The sequence below is a fragment of the Pseudorca crassidens genome, chromosome 12, assembly GCF_039906515.1.
Source record: "Pseudorca crassidens isolate mPseCra1 chromosome 12, mPseCra1.hap1, whole genome shotgun sequence".
Taxonomy (NCBI): Eukaryota; Metazoa; Chordata; class Mammalia; order Artiodactyla; family Delphinidae; genus Pseudorca; species Pseudorca crassidens.
The window spans coordinates 80,460,967-80,487,355 of NC_090307.1; the positions used below are offsets into that span (position 1 = coordinate 80,460,967).

At 50.7% G+C, this 26,389-nt stretch overlaps 1 protein-coding gene across 1 annotated transcript in view; it reads right to left on the reverse strand.

Annotated features, from left to right (window-relative positions):
* Positions 1-13,787: 13,787 nt before the first annotated feature.
* Positions 13,788-26,389, reverse strand: part of KSR2 (kinase suppressor of ras 2) — a 400,467-nt gene continuing 387,865 nt past the window's right edge. Inside the window, exons 17-19 of the mRNA XM_067700755.1 lie at positions 21,752-21,883; positions 15,158-15,287; positions 13,788-13,925 (exon numbers count right to left, since the gene is read on the reverse strand). Coding sequence (XP_067556856.1) covers positions 13,788-13,925; positions 15,158-15,287; positions 21,752-21,883 — 400 coding nt within the window. The remainder of the gene's footprint in view (positions 13,926-15,157; positions 15,288-21,751; positions 21,884-26,389) is intronic.

A 26,389-nucleotide genomic window follows, 5' to 3' on the forward strand; every position in this document is an offset into this window, starting at 1 on the left:
CATATATATGCGTTAGCATACGGTATTTGTTTCTCTCTTTCTGACTTCCTTCACTCTGTATGACAGACTCTAGGGGGGACATGAGCTTTTAAAATATGGGGGAGACTTTCTTCGACTACTTCAGCTGCCCAGTGGGAGGCATTTTAGATCCACCAAAGGGCCACAAGGTAGGAGCTACAGTGGTTCTAGGGGACCATGATGTGGAAGCGATGCCCATGGGATATGGGAGCCCATGGGGATTTGGGGAGCCCATGGTGGGATAAAGCCTACCAACTGGATGACAGCTAGGGAAGGGGAGTCAGAGAAGCTTGGGTGACACTATGCCTGACACCATTCAGGCATCCAACCTCTGTGCTCCAAGGCCTGGGGCTTTATACTCTGGACGGCAAGGCCAGGATGTGTGCATGGAGGAAGGGAAACAACAATCTATGGTATTCCCTGGGGTGGGGGGGCACCAGGGCCTCGGTGGAGGAAAGTCTGATGAGAAAGAGTAGGGAGGAACCGAGAAAAGCATTCAGGCATCTCACAGCTGTGCTCAGGCCTGGCCAAGGGCTCCCATGCTAGCCACGCCCCCTCCCTTAATGGCCCAGCCGGGCCAGCACCCAGCTGGCTGCTGGGATTTGCAGGGGCGCTGAGGCGGCACTCCGTGGCAGGTGGGCGGGGGTGGGAGGTCCTTGGCGTGGCAGGACAAGTACATTAGGGCAGCCTGATGTCTACACTATAGCTACACAGCAGTTACGTGAACTTACACGAGTTTACATTCACCCATTTTATTATTAGTAGTAGTAGCAACACAGATAGAAAATAAACAGAGAAAATGGCTACAATCTTGGAGGACCAATGCGTTGCATTCATTGTCCGGGACGCACTTAAGCTGCCACTGCCCCAACCCGGGCAGGGCTCGGGGTGGGGGGAGAGGTTGACCCACCAGGGAACGGCACCCCAGTCGACTCAGCGTCCTTCTTGGAAGGTGCTGGACTGAGTGTCCCCAATTCCCAAAACAACTTTCCCAGCCCCAGTCCTTTGCGATGCCGGACTTCCTCATTCCCCCCATCCTGGGACTGCCGGAACCCCCAGGATCTGATTGTAGGGGTGAAGCAGCGGGACCTACAGAGCTCGTCCACACCCACTGCCTGCCTCCATCCCCAAATCAGCCACGCGGGATGGGACTGAACAGCCACCTCTTGTCCACACCGTCCGTTTTATTGCTTCGTCCCCACAAGAGACAGCTCTCATAACTCTCTTCTCCACACTTAACTAGGGATTGGAAGGAGGGTGGAGAGGCCCCCGGATATCTGGAGACTCTCCTTCCTGGGGAAGACAGAGGGGACTTCCCTGAGTAGCCCCTGAGAGCAGCTCTGGGGTTGCCTGATGCAAGTGGTAAGATTTCTGTTCAATAAGAGGCTTTACTTCAGTAAGAGGATGGAGCGGGCGACCGCAGAAGGAATGGGGGAGGATGTGGCAGGGAGAGCTAGGCACCGGGTGGGTGACCTGTGGCTCACTTCCTAGCCCATGAGCTGGGATTGTAGACCTTGCCTTGTCCATGCAGATGGTGACAGGCAAGTCAACTTCCTCCTCGCCTAGGCAGCCTTCCAACCATTGAAGATGCTAAATATTGCTTTAAAACCCACTTCTGTGCCACAGTTACTGAAGGAGGCCCCACCTTGAGTCTTCCTGTTTACCTCTGTCTGATTTCCTTTTTTCTTTCATGAAAGGTTGCAGATGGCAGGAGGCTGGATGTGGGTCCTAGTGATGTGGCTGGTGACAGTGTACTCAAGACCTCATGCCTTGGCTCAAACGAGCGAGAAGCAGATGGTGACACTGTACCCCTTAAAAGCTCCCAGTGCTTTCCCGCTGCCCTTAGGAGACCTTTGAGATGCTCCTATTACCCAGCCCCAAGCCCAGTTCATCCACTGTCCACCCTGTCCATCCCCTCCGGCCTCCTGCCATGCCCCAGCCTAGAATGGTGTTTTCACATGGCGGGGGGCGGGGGGGTGATTCTACCCCCCAGGGGACATTTGCAATGTCCGAGACATCTTTGGTTGTCACAACTCAGGGGTGGCAGGAAAGGGGGGTGCTACCAGCATCTAGTGGATGGAGGCCAGGGGTGCTGCTCTACATGCAACAGTGCACAGGAAGCGCTGCCCTCAACACAAAGGATCTGGTCCCAAATATCAACAGTGCTGAGGCCGGGAGACCCTGACCTAGAACTTCATCTCTTCCTCCTTCTCGTCCTTGAGATCTCATCTGAAATCTCACCTCCTAGGAAAGACCTTTGCCAGCTGCTCCCTCCACAGTAGTCTCCCCTCCCCACATCTCATGTTACTGGTCCCCCATTCGGGGGCTCTGTGAGTGGTAATTTATAGATTGTTGTTGGCCAGATTCTTGTCTATCTGCTCCACTGGACTCTAAGCTTCAGAACGGGGAGACTTTGTTTCCCTCATCACTGAATGCCCAGGGTCTACAAATGTAGTACATGCTCAATAAATAACCCACCGAATACATGGCGGATGAAGAAATAACCCCACAGAACTCTGAACTGACCCAGCCGTCGGCATCCGTCAAAAGCTCATCTCCCACCTCGACCAGCCCATTGCTCACCACTTCAGAACAGGCTTCTCTGCCTCCTCCTGTCCGCCTGTGTTTTTTTCCCTGCTATCCTGGCACCAGTCTTTCCAAAATTCTCACTCTAAGTGCTGGAGGTCAGGGTAATTTTAAACTAGAAGAACTAGCCAAGCTGGTCTTTTTTTTCTTAAGTGGTGGAAAAGAAAAACTAAGATTTGTTTTTAATCATTAGACTTTCAAATCTAAGAAGGCAGGATGCAAATAGCATGTTGGCATAAACAATGGCCGCCCAGTCAGTGGAGGGAGGGAGCCGTTCTTCTGAGCTAATTTAAGCTAAATACGTGGCGGTTATTTTTCATCTCTACTATTGTGTAACTTTCTCCTCTGTTCACGGTCCAGGGGAGATGTTATCTGGTAGGAGTCGGTGGTGGTGGAAGATAAAGGGAGGAAGGAAAGGAAGAGGTAGCAGATGGAAAGTACTCTCAGCCACCAAGCTGGTTATTAAAAGCCTTTCAAGAGCTCAGGAGTAGAGCTGGTGGTCCACTAGGACCCCAGGGAATTTTATCTGGGTGAAAACTCGATTTTGAGCCTTCCACACAGGGAAGAAACCAAAAAACAACTGGAGTCAGGTTTCCTTTCCACCCCTCTATAGGCAACATTCCGTATCTTCAGAGATGTCCAGATTGAACCACAGAAACTTTTACAAACTGCCTCAAGTGAAGAAACATCCCTCCCACTCACGTACACACTGTATTTCCTTAAGGTCCCCGGGCCTTCCAGCCCCTGCTACGAGGCTGGGGGTGGCAGTCAGGCCTTGAGGGGAAGCTGTTCCCTGGAGGATAAATGATTTCTCTCCACGCAAACACATTACCACACAGGATCATACGCAAGGTGTTACAGACAGAATCTTTCTTTCGGAATTTTCCAAGTTGCCTGACTGATAACAAAGCTCTGTGGGGCCCTTCGACACCATCTACCAGTTACAGACAAGACGTCAAACGATTAGGCTTCTGGAAGTTTCTGAGGCCTTAGTTCTAAATCTACCTCTGCCTCTAAGAAGGGACCTAGCTTGGAAGAGTTTACCTTCTTTTCTCTGGGCCTGAGTTCTTTCTCCTGTGAAAGGAGAGGCATGAGATCAGGCTGGCTACTCGCATCCACGTGAAGTGGCAAGGCATGCTGTGATTGATTAGCAATGTCTGCCAAGAGCAGAGGAGGGGCGGTGGTAGCAGAAATGTCACATATTTGTACTCCTTGGACTAGGTCATCCTTCTAGATCTTTTAAATATAGATCATTCTAGATCTTCACTGCAATGACCTGGCTGAAGATAAAAATTCAGGTCAAGACCTAGCTGGCCCCTATGAGGGTATGATGTCCTCTGTTAGTCTCTGAACCATGGTATGTTGGGGAAGCCACTGACCCACAGCACATTTGACCCCTCCATTGGAAGACACGATCAGCCAGAATTTTCCTTTGTGGTGTCCTTGTGCATGGAACCACACTGTCCTCCTGCACAGAACGGGGTCTTCCTTCAGCAGGCCTGGGTAGGGAATGTGAGGTGGCAGGGGCAAGGTTCAAGTTTTCTGGGGCTCAGGAGCAGCCTGTGGTCACCCCCCAGCCACATCTCTCTGCCTAATGCATCTTGTTCTGCTTCTAGGTTCATTGCTCACATGCCAGCCTCCAGGGGAGGTGGGGCTGGATGGGGTCGATCTACCTGTCCTGGCTCCTAGCAGGTGGTGGGTAAATGCTGGGGGTCAGCTGTTCTCTTCTGTGGGCTGGCACCTGCTCTCAGAATACAGTGTAAGATGTTGAGTTGAATTCACAGAGGTTCATCTTGTTGGGGATTCAGAAACCAGCCTGGGGAAGCTTAGGAAGAGAGCAGCCTGCTGGTGGCCTTTGACAGGTTTAACTACGTGGTAGTGTCTTAAAAGCTCTGGTAAGTCCTGCAATCGAGAATTAAGTTCAACCTTGTTCTGCCTAAGCATTTCCGATGCTTATTTGTCCCAGAACCCTTCCAATAATGCAACGTCCATCTAGTCTGCTATGGAACTAAAGGTCTATGCAACACAACTGGTAAACTGTGTTGATCCGGGGTCAACCTGGATCAGGCAGGCTCCAGGCAAAGCCCATTTCCTCTAGTTTGGTCCTCAATAGAGGGACAGCAGCCATCTCACCCCAAGACGAGAAATCCTTCATATTCTTGGTGTTAGGAAAAGGGGCAGTAGGATCCCAGCGGTCAGTGTGACCGCTGAGAGGGAGGAGGACCCACTGGTGAGCCTCCTGGGACAGAGGCCCACAGTTAAATGTTAAGTACAGGAGAGGGAGAGGGCTCAGCGGACGGTACAGGCTGCTCGGTGCAGGGGTGCTGGAGGAACCCAGGAGTGGCTTTACCAACCCAGATGCCCATTTCCTGGAAACGGGCAGCTCCTGGCAGCCTGTCAGTCTGGGACCGTAAGTGGGAGCTTCCGTGCAAACTCCCACGAGGGTCCCCACCCTCCCCTGCATCTTCCCTCTCTCCTGGTTATGAGCTACAGATAACAGCACAGGTGTGGACTGTAACATCCCGATGGGCAGCTGGGCATATACCACTCAAGATGGAGGTGGGTTCCTGGGAACGAACAAGCCCAAAGAATCACATTTAAAATGTTGGCCCTACCACTTCACAGGCTGGTTTACGGCTCCTTCCCACAGTTTCTTCACCTGTGAAATGCGGATAATGGTACCTACTTCCCAGGACCGTCCAGTCATGGGGATTCAGTTGGCCTGGCACATAGTAAGTGCTCATTGAAGAGTGGCTGTTAGAGATGCATCATTACTCCGCCTCCCAGGGCCTAGGTACCCTGGGACACCTGTCCCAATGGGCCTCTTTGTGAGTCATGACCGTTGAATCTGGCAAATTCATTTGGAGTGACATGGGAGCCACAACACAGGACCCGGTTGTGGGAATCCCATTACTGCCCAGCCCTGCCAGTGGAGCCCCTGGCTGCAGGGAAGGATGTCTGACCCCTGTGCCAGGGCCTCACTCTGACCCAGCAACCCTCCACCCCGGCATTCTGCAAACATCTATTGAGTGCCTACTACGTGCCAGGCGCTACGCTCGGTGCTGGCGCGTAGGTAAACTGAGGAAGTCGGGGAGACTGAAGGTCTCCCACCAACCTTCTGCCCCAGCTGGTTAACAGGATGGGCGTGGACAGTATGCTCTTGAGAGGGTGGTCAGTGACAGGAGAGGAATGAGGCCGCCGAGGCATGCCCTCGGGAGAGTCAGGAAGAGCCTTCCAGACACGGGGTTCCCACATTCCCGGGTCCAGGCTGACATAGGCTGCATCTCAGCCCTCTCCGAGGTCAGGACTACTACCTACAGGTGGGGGCTGGGCTGGGGGGCGTAAGGTGGGGCTGGGGGCCAGGGAGAGCATCGTCCTGAGCCTGCTCAAAACCTTCCTCACTTCACAGGCAAAGCCGAAAGAGGACACAGGAAAAGCACGACTCACCGAGGTCTGTTCCTTTGCCGCTGAGTGAGAATATAAATAAAGGCAAGCATCGTGTCACCAGCCCTTTCAGACCCTGGGCTGAAGCGCATTCATTCATTCATTCAATGGACCGCCACCCTCATCCATGGAGATGAAATCTGGGACTACTGGACCCCAGGGACGGAGGCGTGGGTCAGGGCGCACGTTTGACAAGAGCGGCAGCAATGGGCTGACCCTCGTAGCCCAGGGGTCTGGGGAATCTATCTCCCAGGGGATCTGCCACGGAGGAACCAAGGTGACCAGCCAAGGCACAAGAGAAAGCTCCTTAGAGGATGTCAAGGGTTGGACTGAGCTCCCTGCTCCCACCAAAACAAAGGTACATTCAAATCCTAACCCACAGTACCTCAGAATGCCACCTTATCTGGAAATAGGGTCACTACAGATGCACTGGTTAAGATAAAGTTGAACTTGAGTAGGATGGGCCCCTAACCCAATATGACTCGGTGTCCTAATGAGAAGATGGCCGTGAGAAGACAGACAACAGAAGGAGAAGGCTGTGTGACGACAGAGGCAGAGACTGGAGAGATGCGTCCGCAAGCCAAGGAATGCCTGAGATTGCCAGAAACTTCTGGAAGTAAAGCAGCGGGCGGCCAGAAAAGACTCCCTCACGGGTGCCAGGGGGAACTTGGTCCTGCCCACACCCTGATTCTAGACTTCTGGGCTTCAGAAGCGTGAGAGCGTCCATTCCTCTTGCTTGTGGTGCTTTGCTACAGCAGCCCTAGCCGACTAGTGCAGAGGGGGAGGGGGCTTGAGGGCATGGGTGGCATATCTGAAGCCAGACCAGCCCTCAGGGGATTGCTGGGCCAAAAGAAGGCTGGCAAGGGATGACGACAGGGAGGGCAAGTTTAGGGACTCAAGGCTGAGAACTAGCCAGCCAGGGATGGGAGTTTTGCCTCAAAAGCCCCTAAAATAAGTCTGTGAAATCCCAAGGGTCCTTGTTATGGACTGAACTGTGCACCTCCCCAGACCCCAGACCCCCGCCATGCATACGTTGAAGCCCTAACCTCCGGTGTGGCTGTATTTGGAGATGGGCCCTTAAAGAGGTAATTAAGGTCAAATTAGGTCATAAGGGCAGGACCCTAATTCGATATCACTGGTGTCCTTATAAGAGACACACCGGGCATGTGTGCACCCAGAGGAAAGGCCACGTGAAGACACAGTGAGAGGCTGACTGTCTGCAAGCCAAGGAGAGAGGCCTCAGAAGAAACCAACCCTGACACCTCGATCTTGGACTCCCAGTCTCTAGAACTGGGAGTCAATTCATTTCTGTTGTTGAAGCCCCCCTGCGCCCCACCACCCGCCGCCCCGAGACTGTGGTGTTTCTTTACGGCAGCCTGAGCAGATTAGACTCTTTCAACCTCTGAGGCCCGAATTCCCTCCAGGTCCTGCACACCAAGGGGTCTCAATGTCGGCTCACGCCTCTCCCAGGACGGGGAGCTTTCTACCTTCCAAGGCAAGCCGTTAGAAAGTTCTTCCCCTGCTGGAACTCGTTCTTGGCCCCTGTAACTCCCTCCCCCTGGGTTCCTGTTCCTCCTCTGGGAACCATGTGCAAACTGGTTTTTTCTTCCTTCTGACAGTCGCCTAGATCAGAGGTTGGCAAAAGTCTTCAGTAGAGGGCAAGACTGTAAATATTCTCAGCTTGAAGGGTCACCCTGTCTCCGTTACAAGTAGCCAACTCTGTTGCAGCACAAATGAAACCAAGGCCCGTATGTAAATGAGTGGGTGTGGCTGTGAACCAACATTTGTTTATTGACATTGATATTTGAATTTCGTAGAGTTTTCACGTATCATGAGCTCTTCTGTTTTTTTCCCCAATTAAACACTGTAAAAACCACTTGGTGGGCTGGATGTAGCCCACGGGGCATAACGTGCCAACCCTAAGTTGAGATTTTTAAACATAGTGATCGGGCCTCAGTGTGTATCACTTGCTTCCTGTTCCTTAGACGATCAGTCACAGGCGAGGACAAGAACTGTGGGCGGTGACGAGTGGGACGGGGTGTGTGCACATGGGTTGGAAGGTGGAAAGGCGGCAGACCAGGGTTTCCCAGATACAGGAGTCTAGTCTCCAGAGATCAATCCAGGGCTTCTAATGACACAGAATCCAAGGCAGAAATAAAGGAGGACTCCATGGCAAGACAAGGTTTTTCTTTTTGACCAGCAAAGGGAAAACGATGCTGAAACAATTAAGTGGAGACTTCGATTTCCAGTTCACTCTGGGGATGGTGACGTGTGGAGATGTTCCCACATAAGGTCCCCCTGCAAGGGGATGCCCCATTTTAAGAAAGACCTGTGACCAGGAAGAGCTGGTGGGAATTCAGTGTGCAAATCCACATGCCTTTGAAAGAAGGCCAGGTCAAGGCTCCCTAGTGAATCTCTACCCTGTGGACTGGTCCATCTGGGAAGCCTGTGTACCTAAGGGTTTGCTGAAAGCAGGGCGGAGACAGAGGCAACTCGCTGCTGGGTGCCGGGCACCTGCACACAGCTGTGATTTTGGACGTGTGCACACAGTCTGTGCTGTGGATTCTACAGAATGAGCCAATGGTGGGCTGGCAACTATGGTGTAAATATACACACCACCTTTTTTTTCCCCTTGCAAAAGATGAATGAACATGACCTCCTCTCAGTGCTTCAGTGCATAAGGACTGAGGTCAGCAGGGAAAGCGGTGGCTTGGTTCCTTCTGGATCAAAATGTCTGCAAATAAAAGCTGGCTTCTTAACAATTCAGGGTGGTGCAGCTGGAGGGCGGTGCGGGGTGGGCTGGACTGGCTACAGCGGAGACTGAGGAAGGAGGGAACAAAGTAAAGACCTGGGAAAAGAGGGAGGCGGCAAGGCGAGAGCAGGTGACGTGGGACCCTGTTCTGCAGGCCGAGAAGCTCCAAAGGCGCAGGGGAAGCTGGGGTTTCTCCCTGGGTCCCTCAGGCTCCGCCCCTAACCTCAAGCTGGTGCTTGTGAACAAATGGAAAAATCAGCCTGTGGAGATGCTGCTGGGCCCTGCCAAAGGCTCTGGGTGGCCCTGTTAGTTGATTCTGGAAACAACGGAGGCAAGAGGGAGTGGGCTGCAGCTTCCGGGAGCTGACCTTGTCTGCTCATCCCCTTGCTTATTTCCCGCCCCCCCCCCCCCCCCCCCGCACACACAGAGGTCCATGATAAAGACTGGGGTCCACGGACCCAAGAAGTCTGATAGGGCTAAAGAGATGTGAGACCCTCAGGAGGCCCCGGCTCAGGCCTGGGGCGGGTCCGCTGGGTGACCTGCCTTAACAGCGCGGCGGCCGCTGACAAGAGCTGCCCGCAGCGATAGCAAAGCAGCTGGGCCTTGTGCAAACACGTGTCAACGCCTCCAGACACGCAAATGATGGGCTGAGGGCCACAGTGACAGATGCCCCAGAAGAGGAATGTTTAGGAATGGCCCACATGGGGGCCTGGAGCCTCTGGTCCCAGGCAGGTGGGAGCATTGGGAAAGTAACCAGGAAGGCCTTCTGGGGTTTCCCTCAGCCAGGGTCTCGGGAAGCATGACCGGTCTCATCATTTTTCCCAGTTTGGAAGCAGGCTTGGCCCCCCAGAGCGTGAACCAAAGTGGGGAAGATCCCCATATCCCTGGTTGGACGTTGAGTCTGAGCCCAGGTGGGTTTTTGAAGTCGGAGGTCCCCTCTCTTTGAGGGAGACATCTAGATAAGGTGGCAACCAGAAGCAAGGCTGGGCAGTGCCCAAGAAGTACGGCGAGACTGTGGGCAGAGCCTGGGCCTCCTGCCTAATGCCCAGCTGTCCTGCTAGCGCCCTGCTGGGGGGCAGATTTCCCTCGGATGCCTGGTCAGGTGAATGGGGTCCAGGGTTTGGGGAACGTAAGACATTCCCTTGTCAGGTAAGGAACGTAAGACGGAGGCCCTCCCCGTCATTCTGCACCTGACCTGCTCCCAGCGACCTCCGCGCAGAACACTGGACCCTGGTGTGGTTACAGCAAGAGCAGCTGGGCCAGGTGGGGAGTGAAGGTGAGGGATGGAAGGCAGGGGCGCTGAGCGTGCAGAGGCGTCAAACGGGGAGCCTCTCTGCGGTTCAGTACCAGCTGGAGCTGAAAATGCAGAACCCCGACGAAGAGCTGCCCTCCTCGCCTCCCCAGCTGGACTTTTTAAGGGTGAAGCAGCAGGAGCGCGGGAGGGGTCATTTGCAAACAAGATGCCGTGCACACGCCCTGTAACCCAACACACACACCGAACCCAACGACCCACCTCCATCATGGTGGTGGATAAACTTGCTGGTGTAAGTGCCAGGGCAGAGGGAGGGAAAAAGAATGTCCTAGAACCTCCCCCTCCCAGAACCCCAGTTCCCAAGGCTCAGACTTCAGGGGGCCGTCATGGATGAAGGTGAGCTGGAAGGAGCCCCCTGAAGTCATCTTGGCCAGGGAGCCACTGTGCTTTCCAAATGGAAGTGGGGGGCAGCGAGCAAGAAAGGGGACGAGGCTGTCACAGAACGGAGAGGGCAGCGGAAACGGGGAAGCGTAGCCCAGAGAGACCCAGAGCGCAGAAGACATGCACTTCGGAGCGATACGCAGAGGTGCCCAAACCTTGACAGGCTTGGGGTGGGGGGGCCTCCGAGAACAGATGTTTGCACAGGAACAGCTGAGCTTCCCGCCCAGATCTTGGCCCCGTAGCCTCCACTAAGCGCGCGCTCAGCTCTGCATTCCCGTCCCGTCTTTCCAGAGAGCACAGCTGGAACCCACGACACAGACACCGAAACAGCTGATGGGCGCTCAGCCCCGGACCTGGGGCAGCCTGACTCCCGTCACGAAGGGCAATCGAGAGCGGACGGTGTCGCGCACGTAGACACACACGCACACACAGACCGGTCCTGTGAGCCTGCCCGCGTGGGACCCCTGCCCTAGCCTCCACGGCCCAGGGGCTCCACATGCAGCCCAAAGTTCTCTCGTCTACACTGTTCCCTGGGCCTCACTGATCAACTCCGCATCTCCCTGGCTGGTCCCATGAAGTCCTGGCTCGGGGTCCCTACCCCTGCCCGAGCGAAGGCGTGGGTCTGGGGTGCGGGGAAGCTGCCGGGCTCAGTCGTGCAGCGCTCCCAGGCCGGCCGGGGTCGGTACCCTCTGATGGTGAGCCTCTGGCCTCCTGAGCTGGCAGAGGGCAGAGCAGGGGAGGAGAGGTGGCTTGGGAGCTGAGGCAGCTGAGCGCTGTCCCTTTGTCCAGTGGTCACAGCCTGGAGCACGGAGAGAAGGGAGAGAGTGGCAAGAGGTCACATGGGTACGACAACGCCATCTTTTGTGAATTAGCGCCCTCTCGGAGGTCAGGTGGTCTGAGATGAGCTCTTCCCGCCCTCCACAAGAAAAGGCTACTATGCGCTGGGCTCTGTGCCAAGCAACTCACATACCTGATCTCGTTTAAACCTGAGGATAGCCTGCAAGAAAGGCACATTGCACCGTTTTTACAGATGAGGCTCAGAGAGGTTAGGTGTTTTGCCCAAGGGTGTACAGCCAGGAGGCAGCAGGCTCTTCTCACTGGAGCATGTAGCTTCTGGACTAGGATGGTCACCCAGCTGTGAGCTGGGTTGAGGCCACGTGGAACCAGAACACCAGCCCGTGTGCCATGTGGAGTTGCTGAGAATGCTCAGTAAGGGATGGAGATAAAGGAAGCGGAGGTGAGAAAAGACCCACACCATAGACTCCAGCTGTGGGTGGAGGCTTTGCTGACTACCGTTGAGCCAGGGTCTGGGCTGTCAGGGGCAGAACTTATGCCCACTCTCCCAGGATGGTTCTAGAAAGACAGGCAGTCTTTGCCTAGAAGGCAGCAGAATGGAGGGGTCAAGATCATGGATTTAGGGTCCAGACCCATCTGGGTTCCAATATTTGCTCTGCTCCTTACTAGCTGTAAATAGGCACTTAACCTCTCTGTGCCTCCTCTGGGGGTACCAGACTACCTCTTAGGGAGGCCCTGAGGGTTCAGTGAGATAATGCAGACAGAATGCTTGACACAGCACCTATCACACACGTGTCTAATGAGTGGTGCCCAGATGATGGAGGTCGTGCTGGTGGTCGTGGCGAGGAAAAAAACTGCAAGCGGGGACTTGAACAGACACTTATACACCAATGTTCACAGCAACACTATTCACAATAGCCAAAAGGTGCAAACAAACCAAGCCTCCGTCAACAGATTAATGAACAAACAAAACGTGGTATAGACTTACAACGGAATATCACTCAGCCGTAAAAAGGAACGATGGTCTAATAACATATGCTACACCGTGGATGAAGCTTGAAAACATGCTGAGTAAGAGAAGCCAAACACAAAAGGATAAATATTGTACGCGGCCACTTACAGGGAGCATGTAGAACAGGTAAATTCATACAGACAGAACGTGGATGGAAGATTAGGGGTTAGGGAGAGGAGGGATTAACCATTATTTCCTTTCTCCTGAGTCTGAAATTTAGTGTAGATTTTATACTCAAAGCACATCTCAATCTAGACCCACCCCCTTCAAGTGTTCAATAGCCCCATGTGGTATGTGGCTGTTTGGGGACAACACAGGCCCAAAGGGTGGTCCATGGACCAGCAGTTTCGGTGTCACCTTGGAAATGCAAGATCTTGGGCCCCACCCCAGACGCACAGAATGAGAATCCGCATTTTAACAAAGTCCCTAGGTGATATGAATGCATATTAAATTTTGAGATGCACCGCTCTGGAACACAGGCTTGCCCCAGCCTTGCCTCCAGCTCACCACGTGTTAAGCCACACTGGGATTCTAGAAATGCCAGGTCCTCTGATGGAGCCATGGAGGGGCAAACCCAAGATCCCAGAGGCGAGTTTTGAGTTAGCGGCTCTCCTCCTGGGAATGTGCCAGCTGCAGCTGAGACCTCTTGGTTGGTCCCCTGTGCAAATTACAAAGCCCTAGACAGGACCCAGATCCTGGGCCTACCGTAGCCAAGCCCTCCCCCAATCCACTGCCGACCCAGGTGGTTTCTGAAAGGACGACAGCAGCAGAGTGACCATCTCAAAGCCGATGAGTGTGAGTGAGGAGTCTAGAGGGGCTGATGTTGTGGGGAGAGCAAACTCTAGACTAGGGAGTTGGGACCTGACCTGTGTCCCCAGCTTTGTCACCAACACCCCATGCAGATGTGGGTGAGTTGCTGAATGTCTCTGGGCCACGGTTTCTCCATGTGTAAAAGAAGGAGGCTGGATAAATCTGGAATGGCCAGGAAAGGCATCCATGCACTGATTCTAAATAACTGCTGATGAGTACCACTGAGTGATGGCAGATGCACTGTGATAGATTAGTCATGTCTGCCGTGGGTACAGGAATAGGACACAGACACCTTGCCCGTCTATAGTCCGTGAAATAGGTACACCCCAGGACTTTTCTACTTTGATGAATAGCTGACAGGTAGGGCTTGGTGGGTTCAGGGTACCACCTCATTGTGTGATGCTCAGACTTACTGGGGCATCAACCTTCATCAGGAGGAAACAGGCAATGAGGCAGCCATGGTAACCGCGGGGATCCAGGCCCTGTACGGCAGCCTCTAGGACCCAAATTGCAGAGGAGATTCCCCTGAACAGAAACACGGTGGGGAAGGGTAGTACGCTGGGGAGGGAGGTGGGTACACGGAAAGGAGACGGTTGGCAGAGGAGCTGGGGAGGGGAGCAAAAAGGTGACAAAGGCCAGAGGACAGGGCAGTGGGGAGAGATGCTAAGGGGGAACACTTACTCTGCAGACTTCCAGAAATGTCCAGGGTGAGACAGGCGGCGGTTTCGCTTTGGCAGTCTCTCCAGCATGTCCATAAGCTTGGTAAAGGTAGGTCTCTCTTCTTGTTCAAAGGCCCAGCAGAAGAGAAGAATGTCCTAAAAGAAACCAAGATGGTGATTTAACGTAACTAGTACCTTCTTGATTACTCCTTGACATCTCATTGGATTTGTCTGTTTGTCTACCCATTTGTTGCACTGCCAGATTCCTCCATCACCCATCCATCCATCCACCCACCCATGCATCTATCCACCCACCCATCCATCTATCTATTCATCTCAGTCCATGTATTTATCCTTCATCTACCATCCAGCCATGCATCACTCATCCATTGCAACATCCTTTTACTCATCCACTTTCTGAGCCTATATAGCAAACTAGGTAAATCCTATTAGAGAAGGTCTGGGATACATTGAAATCAATAATGCTCCCCAAGGAGTTTCTTGGCATTTTTCTCAAAAAGGAGGGAGAAAAGGGAATCCTGAAGCTTCTATCCACATCCTAATATTATAAGCGCCCTTAAAGTCACAGACAGGAAAATTACTCTTAGTAATTGCCTCACTTGAGAAAGGAAATCTAGAGACAGGTAATCCTTAAAAACATACCGGATAATTATGCCTTCCCTGACACATCTAGCTTCTGATCAAAACAGGATTCTTCCTGATGTGTTTTAGAGGATGATTACTAATTTATACTCAGGCTTCTCTGTTTCCACATGTCTTGTTCTGAGTTGGATAATGCCTTAAAAATTTTATGGAGATCCAAATAAAATTAGAATCATTAATACCAGTGATATCTTTTTTTTTTTTTTTTTTCCGATATGCGAGCCTCTCACTGTTGTGGCCTCTCCCGTTGCGGAGCACAGGCTCCGGACACGCAGGCTCAGTGGCCATGGCTCACAGGCCCAGCTGCTCTGCGGCATGTGGGATCCTCCCGGACTGGGGCACGAACCTGTGTCCCCTACATCGGCAGGTGGACTCTCAACCACTGCGCCACCAGGGAAGCCCCTACCAGTGGTATCTTAATGTATGTCTTTAAAAAATAACAGAAAAAGAGGGATTCACTGGTTCTACTAGGCTCAGCAATCCCTTGCTGGGAAAAACCTGGCCAAGTGTTACTGTGCCCTGATAGTAGGAACCTGAATTGCAGGCACAGTTCAAAAGCTTTGCCTTCTAAGCTCCACATGATCACCTGACGAGTCTGTGCGCAGGCTTTCTGTCACCCTCCAGGAAAGCGTCTGCAACCTTATTAACATGCAGGAAAAAGAAGGCCCAGAATTGTGTCTGCTTCTCCCCTCATCCCCCAGACCTGGCACTATCCCGGGACTTACCGAGATTTCTTTTCCCATGCCAATCTGGCTGAGGTTGGGTTTCATGCCTGTGCCCATTTGCCAGATTATTGCCTCTGCTGGTTGGGTCTTGAAAGGCCACTCTCTGGCATGGAGTTCATACCAGATTGTCCTGTTGGCAGACATTGTTAAAGGGTGTGATACGTCCCTCGCAACTCCGTGTCCCCTTACCAACACGCGCCCACCCAGTCAGCCTGCTGGCTAACCACTCTGGCCCCCTAGTTTCTGCCTCACAGGGCTGGTGTTCTGCTACCTAAGATGTACATAAAGCTTTGTCAATGTCTTAGAAGTCATGCTTATCCCAGGATATCTTCTCTGGTGCCTGAATTAAAATGAATCAAAAGCTAGAACCTGAACAGTCTAATATAATGCGGCTAGGATCTCTGACCCCATGCCTGTAATTTTAGGAAACTATTGTAAGGGGAATATAAGGGATACAGACAAAAACTCAATGACAAGGATCTTCTGTACACCATTATATAGAACACTGAAAAAAGTAGCAATAACACAATTGTTCAATAACAAGAATTGACACTCCCTAACACCATACACAAAAAAAACTCAAAATGGATTAAAGACCTAAATGTAAGGCCAGACACTAACAAACTCTTAGAGGAAAACATAGGCAGAACACTCTGACATAAATCACAGCAAGATCCTTTTTGACCCACCTGCTAGAGAAATGGAAATAAAAACAAAAATTAACAAATGGGACCTAATGAAACTTAAAAGCTTTTGTACAACAAAGGAAACCATAAACAAGACAAAAAGGCAACCCTCAGAATGGGAGAAAATATTTGCAAATGAAGCAGCTGACAAAGGATTAATCTCCAAAATATACAAGCAGCTCACGCAGCTCAATAACTAAAAAACAAACAACCCAATCCTAAAATGGGCAGAAGACCTAAATAGACATTTCTCCAAAGAAGACATACAGACTGCCAACAAACACATGAAAGAATGCTCAACATCACTAATCATTAGAGAAATGCAAATCAAAACTACAATGAGGTATCATCTCACACCAGTCAGAATGGCCATCATCAAAAAATCTACAAACAATAACTGCTGGAGAGAGTGTGGAGAAAAGGGAATCCTCCTGCACTGTTGGTGGGAATGCAAATTGATACAGCCACTATGGAGAACAGTATGGAGGTTCCTTAAAAAACTAAAAATAGAACTACCATACGACCCAGCAATCCTCCTACTGGGCATATACCCTGAGAAAACCGTAATTCAAAAAGATACATGTACCACAATGTTCACTGCAGCACTATTTACAATAGCCAGGACATGGAAGCAACCTAAGTGTCCATCGACAGATGAATGGATAAAGAAGATGTGGCACATCTACACAATGAAATATTACTCAGCCATAAAAAGGAATGAAAGTGAGTTACTTGTAGTGAGGTGGATGGACCTAGAGTCTGTCATACAGAGTGAAGTAAGTCAGAAAGAGAAAAACAAATACCGTATGCTAACACATATATATGGAATCTAGAAAAATTGTACTGATGAACCTAGTGGAGGGCAGGAATAAAGACGCTGATGTAGAGAACGGACTTGAGGTCATGGGGGGAGGGGCAGGCTGGGACGCAGTGAGAGAGCAGTATCGACATATACACACTACCAAATGTAAAACAGCAATGGGAAGCTGCTGCACAGCACAGGGAGATCAGCTCGGTGCTTTGTGACCACCTAGGGGGGTGGGATAGGGAGAGTTGGGAGGAAGGCTCAAGCGGGAGGGGATATGGGGATATATGTACACATAAAGCTGATTCACTTTGTTGTACGGCAGAAACTAACATCACATTGTAAAGCAATTAGACTCCAATAAAGATTAAAAAAATAACTGGTTACATGTATTATGGTAAATCCATAAACTAAGATATTTATTATTATTATTATAACATTTCAAAGAAATTTTGCTGACATAAAAAATGCTCAAAATATAATTTTAAGTGAAAAAAGCAGGACACAAAACTGTATATAAGGTATGTTATGCTTTTTAAATACCACTATATATGTATGGACAGGAGAATAAGAGCAACACAGCAAAACGTTAACAAGGGCTCCCTCTCAGTGATAGAAAGGACAGAATTTTTTTCTATTATATTTGTGTGTTCTAAGAAGGAAACTTCCTTTGAAATAGTGGAAAGAAAAAAAAAAAACAATCTGAGGGTCAGACTGCCTTGGGTTCAAGTCCTGATTCTATTCTATGCTAGTAATATGTCACTGGGTAGGTTGCTTCCCTTCTGAATGCAGGTTTCCCTACTTGCCAAATGAGAATGATGATAAAATTGCAGTGGAAGAATGTTTATCTGGGAGGCTGAATGCCAGAACAACTCGATGCCGGAATTATTCTAGAGAGATCGACTATGTTATCGTCTGTTTCATAAATCACGACGTTGTAATGATGGAAGAAACGACTGCCTGCTGCAGTAAGCGGCACGTGGGGACGGATGGGGAGATGGGCTGGGCAGTGCCTAAGTGATGCTGGGAGGTGTGGGCGGCAGTGAGGACTATGGTGCATGTGTCAGGGTGTTCAGAGGATGCTGGGGTGTCACTGAGCTGTACGGTGGGGATAGGTCTCAACTCACTGAGAAGACTTCCCAACTCAGGGACTAACTGAAACCATCCTAAGAAATGATCTTTCTTCTAACCTAAGATAATTTATGTAAATTTGCTTTAAAGAACACGAAGCACTCAGTTACCCTTTTTACTGATAGAGGACTGTATCAAACCAGCTATTTCTAGGGTTCCGCCTCTCAGCATCTTCTCATCCCTCTGGGGCGAGGAGGGGTGGTGATGCTCAGGTGTTGGGATGTTGAGTTAGGTGGTCAGGAAGTTCTCAAGTTACGTGCGGGATGATTCTAGTTCTTTTCATCATAAACAATAACACTTATTGAGTTTTCACTCTGCGCTAGACACTAATCTTAGCCTTTTGTATTTACTATGATTATGGGGGAGGTGTATTAGCATGGCTTTTACTCTGATGTTCTGCTATCTGGGGCCTTGCTGACCCTGGCGGGACTGCCCCTCCCAGGGCTAGCCAATTCCTAGAGATAGTAAAGGACTGACCTGTAAGTGTGCTTTTCATATGCAAACTAAACAATCCAAAGTCCTCCACCATCCCTCCATCTCCTCTATCAGGCTCAGGGCCAATATTCCCCTTCCCTACTCAGGACAGCCCCCATACCCCAGAGCCCACTGAAATTAGTTAAGCTAGCCAATGCTAAGCCTGCTTACCCTGCCTCGCCCCTTCCTTCCCGAGAAAACCACAATAACGGCTCTTGCCCACATTTTCTTCCTGCTCCCTCTGCCTCCTGACTGACCCTGGTGTTTCCCCGTGTGGCCCTGCGTCGTATGATGTGCCCTCTCCTTCTGGGGACTGTGAATAACAAACTATCCAGTGGTAGTTGTTTCCTGATCTATTGGCCTCATCAAACCCGAATAATAATTAAACCCACATTTTAAACAAGAAGTGCTATTATCAGCTCCATTTTACAGCTGGGGAAACTGAGGCTCACAAAGGTTACATACCTTACCCAGGGTCATACAGCAAAATAAGAGGTATAGCCAGAGTTGAAGCCATCTGACTACAGAATTACACCACTGGCCATTATGCTATACTGAGAAACCTACACTCCATCCCATTTGAGGGTCCTTTGTAATTGGGGCAGTGAACTATTTGGGAGGGCAACCCTCTAGTTGATGGTTGGGGCCTAGTGAAGGAGGCACACACAGAGTGTAGGCACCACTCATGTGAAGGGGGGAAGGGAGCCTATCAGGAGCTTGGCCTTGTGCTGTGTGCCTTACAGGTGTTTTCTCATTCAATCCTTAGAACATCTCAATGGGCTTTATTATCTTTGATTTATGGCTGAGGGAAGTAGGGCTTTGAGTAGTGAAATGACTCTCAAGCCTGGGGGCTCTGCGGTTTAAAGCTCCAACCCTGGGGTCAGGATGTCCCAAGTTTGACTCCCAGCTCCACTGCTAATTACCATAAGGCAAGTCACTAAGCCACTCGGAACCTCAGTTTCCTCATCTGTCAATTGGGAACAATGGTACCTGCTTCAAAGTGTGCTTCTGAAGATGCCATGAGGCAGCACCCATCACAGACTTAACACGGTGCTCAATACACTTTTAAGGCCCATTTTTGTTCAAAGTCGTGCCCCAGCATGATGTTCCCAGGCAACAAGATGCAGCTAATTGGCAGGAAACCGGGAGCACCAGGCCCCTCGGAACTCAGCAGTGTCAGGAATAAAAGCCTCATTAAAACTTCCTTTCAAACCTAACTTTCAAGAGAAACGCGCTTGAAGGGGAAAAAAATTGCTAAAGATTAAAACTCCAGTGGAAAACCAATTACTTACTTTGGTACATTTTGTTAATTACATTCTTTTTTTCTTTTGCTAAACTGATAGTAAAATATACCAACTTAATTATTGCAATTTGGTTTCAGATAACAATATCTAACTAGATAAAGATTTGGGCATAAACTAATCAGGGCAAGTGACAGCCTCTTAAGGGGCCCAAGTGACAGATGGCGAGGATCCTGATGTGGCCGCAAACACTGCCCCCACCCCGATTTATAGAGAGCACGCAGCAGGGGTGCTTTTCCGGGGAAGATATTCTCTGTAACATCTCTTGGTGGCGCTAAATCTAACTGCACACATCTGCAAGCCTCCAACTTTCCCAAACAGCTTTCCCAGCTTATCTCTGCCAGTCCATGTAACCGCCCTCGCGGTCGGTCGAGGTAAGGTGAGGATTAGCATGGCCATCTGAGGGACAGGCGCGCGGAAGCCTTCCTGCTGCACCTTCTCAGAGCGTCCGGATCTGCATCTCAGGGCTGTGCCCTGGACCCTCTCTCCCTCCTCTGTACTTTCAAAGACACCTCATCCCCTCCCACGGCTGCAGTCACTCTCTTGGCCGCCAAGTCCTGAACTCTTCTTTCCCAAACTTAAAATGTGTGGCTTCAGCCGCCTTCTGGTTGCTCCCCTCGGCTGTCTCCAAGGCGGCTCACACTCACTGTGTCCAAATCTGCTGTCTCTGCCTTTCTGGCGTGGCCCAACCCTGCCCCACCTCCAGGGTCTCTACTTTGGTGAATGACACTACTGTCTGCCAAGTTGCTTCAGGCAGATATCTGGCATCACCCACATTTAAACCAACAATCAAGCCCTATCACTTCCACCCGCAAAATGCTGCTTCTTACGTCCAATCCCAGCTTTCACACCCACTGGCACTGATTCAGCAGAGAATCTCAGCATCTCCCCCCTGGGTTGGTCAACTGGCCCCAATCTTGTCCTTCTCCTTTCCGTTTTCAACACAGTAGTGATTGTTCTAAAGCTCAGAGTGTGATTATGTGCTCAATACACTTTTAAAAGTCACTCTCCTGCTCAAGAACCATCAGTGGCTCCCTACTGCCCTGAAGATGAAAACTCCTTAACTCAGCCTCTAGGTCCCTGCAGAATGCCTTCTTTCCTCTCTAGTCCCTCATCTCACCACCCCAGGCTCATTTTTTCCTGATTCTCCATCCATCAGCTTCATCTTCTTCCCTCCACTCCTGCTCCCCACATATTCCTCCATTGTGGGCAATTTGTTCTTTTTCACCCTTGTTGCTTTTCATATGCTCCTTCTATCTGGAACACTTCACCTTACCCTCACCTGGACTACTTACACTCAATCTTTAACACAGGCTCAGGAGTCACCTCCTCCAGGAAGCTCTCTCTGATCTCCCAGGTTGGATTTAGTTCCTCCTTTCTTCCCACAGTCCTGTGTTTATCCCCAGCATAGCACTTATCACAGAATTTTGTAAAAAAACCTGTTTCCTTGTCTGTCTTCCACCAGACAAGAGAGAATAGGGACCTATGGTGGTTTTAAAATGTCCACAAATTGTTTGATATTCCTTCCTGTAAAAAGTAGAGCTTAATTCCCCTCCCTGTGATTTGCTGACTTGCTTCTAACAAACAGAATACGGTAGAAGTGACGATGTACAATTCCTGCGACTAGGTCATAAAGGCAATGCAGCTTCTTGCCGCCGTGTTGTGAGGTCCCTCAAGCAGCCTTTGGAAAGGTCTGTGTGGTGAGGAACTGAGGCCTCCTGCCAACAGCCATGTGAGCAGGCCACCTTGGAAATGGATCCTCAGCCTGTCAAACCTTCAGATGAGACCGCAGCCCTGGCCAACATCTTGACTGCAGCCTAATGCAAGATCCTGAGCCAGTTCAGAACCAAGCCCAAATTCCTGGCCACAGAAACTTGAGATAATAAAGGTCGTTTTAAGCCACTAAGTTTTTGACAATTTGTTAAGAACAGGCACCCAGTAAATAGCTATTGCACGAATGAATGAATGAATGAGGTAACTTGCCATGGTCACACAACCAGTTAGAAACCAGGCACGAAGGTTTGCTAGGGTCTCTCTACTACAGCCCACTCAGATCCCCCCTAACTCACCCAGAAATCCAGCCACCTCTTCCTCCGCAGACAGATGCCCTGTCCCTTCCAGAAGCACTAAGGGAATGTTTTGGGAAGTGCCCCTCTGCCCAGGCTGGGGCTCTCAAAAGCCAGAGTGGGCCACCTACCCAAGCGCAAAGACGTCCGAGTGTTTGGAGAAGGGGAGCTTGTCTTCCTCTGTGTCGGGAGACAGCTGGCGGATGATCTCCGGGGCCAAGTGGCACAGCCAGCCGCTCTGGATACGCAGCTTGTCATCACGCCTGGAGAAGCAAAGCACAGAGTGAGCCCCGTTTCACAGCCCAGGGAGGACCAGTCCTCCATCACGGACCCCAAGTCCCTGGACCATCTCTGCTGGCTTTCTTGTGTTCCTCCCCCATCCCTAGCCCCCCATCAAGCACTGCCTGACCTTGTACTTGAGGCCAAGACTCAGTGGGAGGTGCAGGAAAGGCTGATCTGGAGAGAGACACCCAACACCCAAACAGTCATCGTGTCCCTTCGCCTCTGAGGCGCCCCCTTCTCCATCTTCATTTAACAAATACAGCCGATTCTTGTTATTCGTGGCGCTTATGTTCTATAAAGTCTCAGCAAACACTGAATTAGTGAAAACTGAGTTTTTGCTCCTGGAGGAAATGTATATATACACACGCATGCACACATCTCAAAAAGATTATAATCTTAAATCCTGAAAACAATTCATCCTAGTCTATTTTATTTTACACAAGAGAAAACGAGGCTCAGAAGTATTACGTGATTTGCCCTGAGGCTGCCCCACTACCAGGGGGCAGAATTGCAAAACCCATCCAACTGGCCCCAGAGCTGGAGCTCCTTGCCCCGCACTGCACCATCCCTTCTCCATCCTCTGGTCATCGCTGATGAGAGCTGAAACAAAACTGCACAGCGTCCTCTCCTTGGACCTCAGCTGGGAACATGTGCATCAGTTGACTCAAGTTTTTCACCACCCTGTACATGGCCACGAATGACTGTGAATGTGCTGTGAGTATTGATTTGGGGGTTACAAATAAATTTTAGCGAGTAGGTGAATTTGCAGATATGGAATCCGCGAATAATGAGGACCGACTGTATTTATGAGCACCCGCTCTGCCTAGGCTCTGTTCTCTGCACTGGGACCACAGCAGTGAACAAGACTGACAAAGTCCCTGCCCTCCTGGAGCTTGTACTTTGGTAGGGGAAAGTGATGACAAATGAATTATCTAAATAGGAAAGATTAAAATAGGAGAATGTGTCAAAGATAAGAGGGAGCTGACTTTAGGTAAAATGTGAGCTAAGATTTTCAGATTTTCATGACATAAAGGATCCAGCCACGCGAGCAAGGAGAAGCGTATTCCAGGCAGGAGATCATGACCTAAAGGATCCAGCCATGCAAACAAGGAGAAGCGTATGCCAGGCAGAAGGTCATGACATAAAGGATCCAGCCATGCGAGCAAGGAGAAGAGTATTCCTAAGATTTTCATGACATAAAGGATCCAGCCATACAAACAAGGAGAAGAGTATTCCAGGCAGGAGAGAAGTTAGGACAAAGGCCCAAGGCAGGCCCTCTTTGGGGTGTTCTAGAAACCCCAAGAACATCAGTGTAGTGGGGACATATCATGCTACCCCACTGGCATGACCAGGCCCTGAGGGGTGGGGTGGAGTGGAACGCTGTTGCCAAAAGGGCAAACGTCCCTGTTCCCATCTCATCCAACAGCCCCTTCCGCCTCCTCCTGACTCACTGGGGCAGTGGAGGTTTGGAATTGTAGGGCTGGGCCAGGAAGGAGGGTGCTGGCCACTCGCTAACCATCATCCTGGGGCGGACGTGAGCATGTGCCTAGAGGGGGCTGGAAGCCAGGCCTGGCACAGACACCCTGGGGTGTCCTGTTCCCATGGTGATGGACCCATCGGTGACCAACCCAAATCATCTTCATTATGGTTATTATTATGATCAATAACAGCCTGTGGGCAACTGTCATGATACCACTGGCATCTCAAATGACACCTTTTCTGGACGATGGTAGAACAGCTGTAGGCAAGGCAATGCCGGGGACGGGCTCAGGGGAAGCTCTGGCATCTGTATGGATGTTCAGGACGTGCTCACTTTACTGCTACCCCCACCCCTGCCCCAGGCTCGGCTGAGCTCCCCTTTCTGGGCACCCAGCACTGTCAATGCCCCAAGGTCTAACTGAGGGAAGGGTAGGAAGGCAAGTAACTCCTGCTGAGTACCTCCTGTATGTCAGGCTGTCCACCCAACTTAATTCTTATGTGCCCACAATCAGGTGGATATCACCCCTGTTCTATGGGTCAGCAAATAGCCTCAAAGAGCTTAAGTGACCCTCCCAAAGCCATGAAGGTAACAAGGGAAAGAACTAACATCCGTTTGATTGCAAGTCTTTAAAACTCCAGCGACTAAACTCCTAACCACAATTCCACACGAATTCTATAGCACACCATTTGGGAGCAAAGTTCTGAACTAAGCCCTATTTTCCCTCCAACAGGGAAAAAAGCACAGGAAGCCACCAATGGCTACTCCTGGGTAGCCAGACGCTGTGGATCTCTGGTTGGGAGAGATTGCTGAGGGCTCCCTGGCCTCTTGCAACACCAACTGGGTTTGCGTTGACAGCCAGGCTGGGGCACGGTGGGGGCGGGGGCAGTGTGCCGTCTGGGCGACAAGGCCAGAAGCCACCTTGCCCTTGACTTGCACTCCCTTCCTGGTTGACACTGGGCCTTCATGAATGAGCTGAAGGTCATTCCTTTTCCCTTTGCTTTCTCGTCTCCCTGTGGCTTCAGAAAACCGTGAATCTAAAGGGAAAAAATCAGGAATTTCCCTGGTGGCGCAGTGGTTAAGAATCCGCCTGCCAATGCAGGGGACACGGGTTCAAGCCCTGGTCCGGGAAGATCCCACATGCCGCGGAGCAGCTAAGCCCGCAAGCCACAACTACTGAACCCGCATGCCACAACTACTGAGCCCGCGTGCCACAACTACTGAAGCCCACACTCCTAGAGCCTGTGCTCCACAACAAGAGAAGCCACCACAATGAAAAGCCTGTGCACTGCAACAGAGTAAACCCCACTCGCCACAACTAGAGAAAGCCTGCATGCAGCAACAAAGACCCAACGCAGCCAAAAATAAATAAATAAATAAATTTTAATAAATAAATAAAGGGAAAAGATCAGAGGCCCTCTGGTTTTTGGGGGAGAAGCCACTGACAAGGAGAAAGCGTGTGGACCTGCCACCAGGAGGGAGGAATCTGATTTTTTTTTTTCTTAAGAGCCTTGAGCTAGGTTGAAGACAACGCCTGCTAAACCTCTTGTCTTGACACAAGTACTTGGGCTCATAGTGATGTCAACAACTGCTTCCTCTGTCGTTGGCCTGGGGCAATGGAAACAGGGAGGGAGCGATTCCCCAACCAGTAAACTGGAACCTAAGTGGGTTCTTGGCTTCTTGGGTTCTGACTTGATGACTCTCTCCATCTATCCACTGATCCGTTTGTTAATTTCCTGTCTACTTACTTTCTTATCTTAGGGACTAGATGTAGTTTTGGAGATGAATCTCTTTGGGTGGAGTAAACTCTAAAAAAAACCCTTAAGCTTCTGTTTGTTACTACAACACACAGGAACAGCTAGATCAGGCTCCACCGCATTTCAGAGGGTCTGACTGAGATTCAAGGTATTACAGAGCATGAACAAAATTCACTTTGTTGGGGGGCTCCTGGGTGTACCTCAAAGGGATCAGGGATTCTCCAAAGCAGCTGAAATGGAAGTACAATGAGAGAAACCAGGGCTTGGGGGGTGCTGCCTTTCTGGAGAGACGTACCATTTGTTGAAAGAGGCACGATTAGAGAGAACATGCTGGGTTTAAAGTGTGTGTGTGTGTGTGTGTGTGTGTGTGTGTGTGTGTGTGTGTGTGTGTGTGTCACACACTCCAAGTTAAAAGTCACAAAGGGCAGACCTTCTGAATTGGGATCAGGCTGCTTTTCACATGGTCAACTCAAGGTAGCTTGCTCCAGGGTGAGTGGTGGCTGAGAGTTTATTACTTAACAATAGTTAATGACCCTCCTGGGTGATACTGAGGAGGTATAAGCAAATTAATGCTAATTACAACAACTCCACAGAAGCCACTGGCTTGGCCAGAAAGTTCGTTCGGGTTTGCCCATAAGATGGTACAGAAAAGCCCGAACGAACTTTTTGGCCAACCCAGTATTCTTTGTAGTGCTTGATGTGCTCCAGGCCTTGTGCTGGATGCTTGCTGTGTGTTGTCTTATTCTACCCTCGTAATGACCCTCTGAGGCAGAAATCATCACACCCACCATTTTTCTTGCAGGAAAGTGAAGGCACAGTTCGTAAGTGGCAGAGTCAAGTTGGGCCCCGGGTGGGTCTGACTTTCAATCCCTTGCTCTTAACTACACTCCTGCTGTGCTAAACCAACGGGATTCATAAGAACACTTTGAGCAACGGTGCTTGGGGGAGCCCAGCTTCCATGTGCGTGCTTGGAGTAAGGAGAGTGTCTTCCAGTGAAACTCAAGGGCAAGGGCGTTGCAGGATTGAAGCATGCTTTGTGCCCATTCAAAGGCGCCATTTCCAAGACAGGCCCCATGGGACTCAGAGTGTGACCCGGGCATCCGCACTGCATCATGGGCTCAGCAGCCTAGCCGCGCAGCTAAGCGACCTCAGGTCCAGCATCACGTCTAGGTCACTGAAGCCATCTGGGCGACTTCTCATCCCCTGACCGTCATCTGTCAAGAACCCCTCTGGGACCTCCTACCACCTCTCAC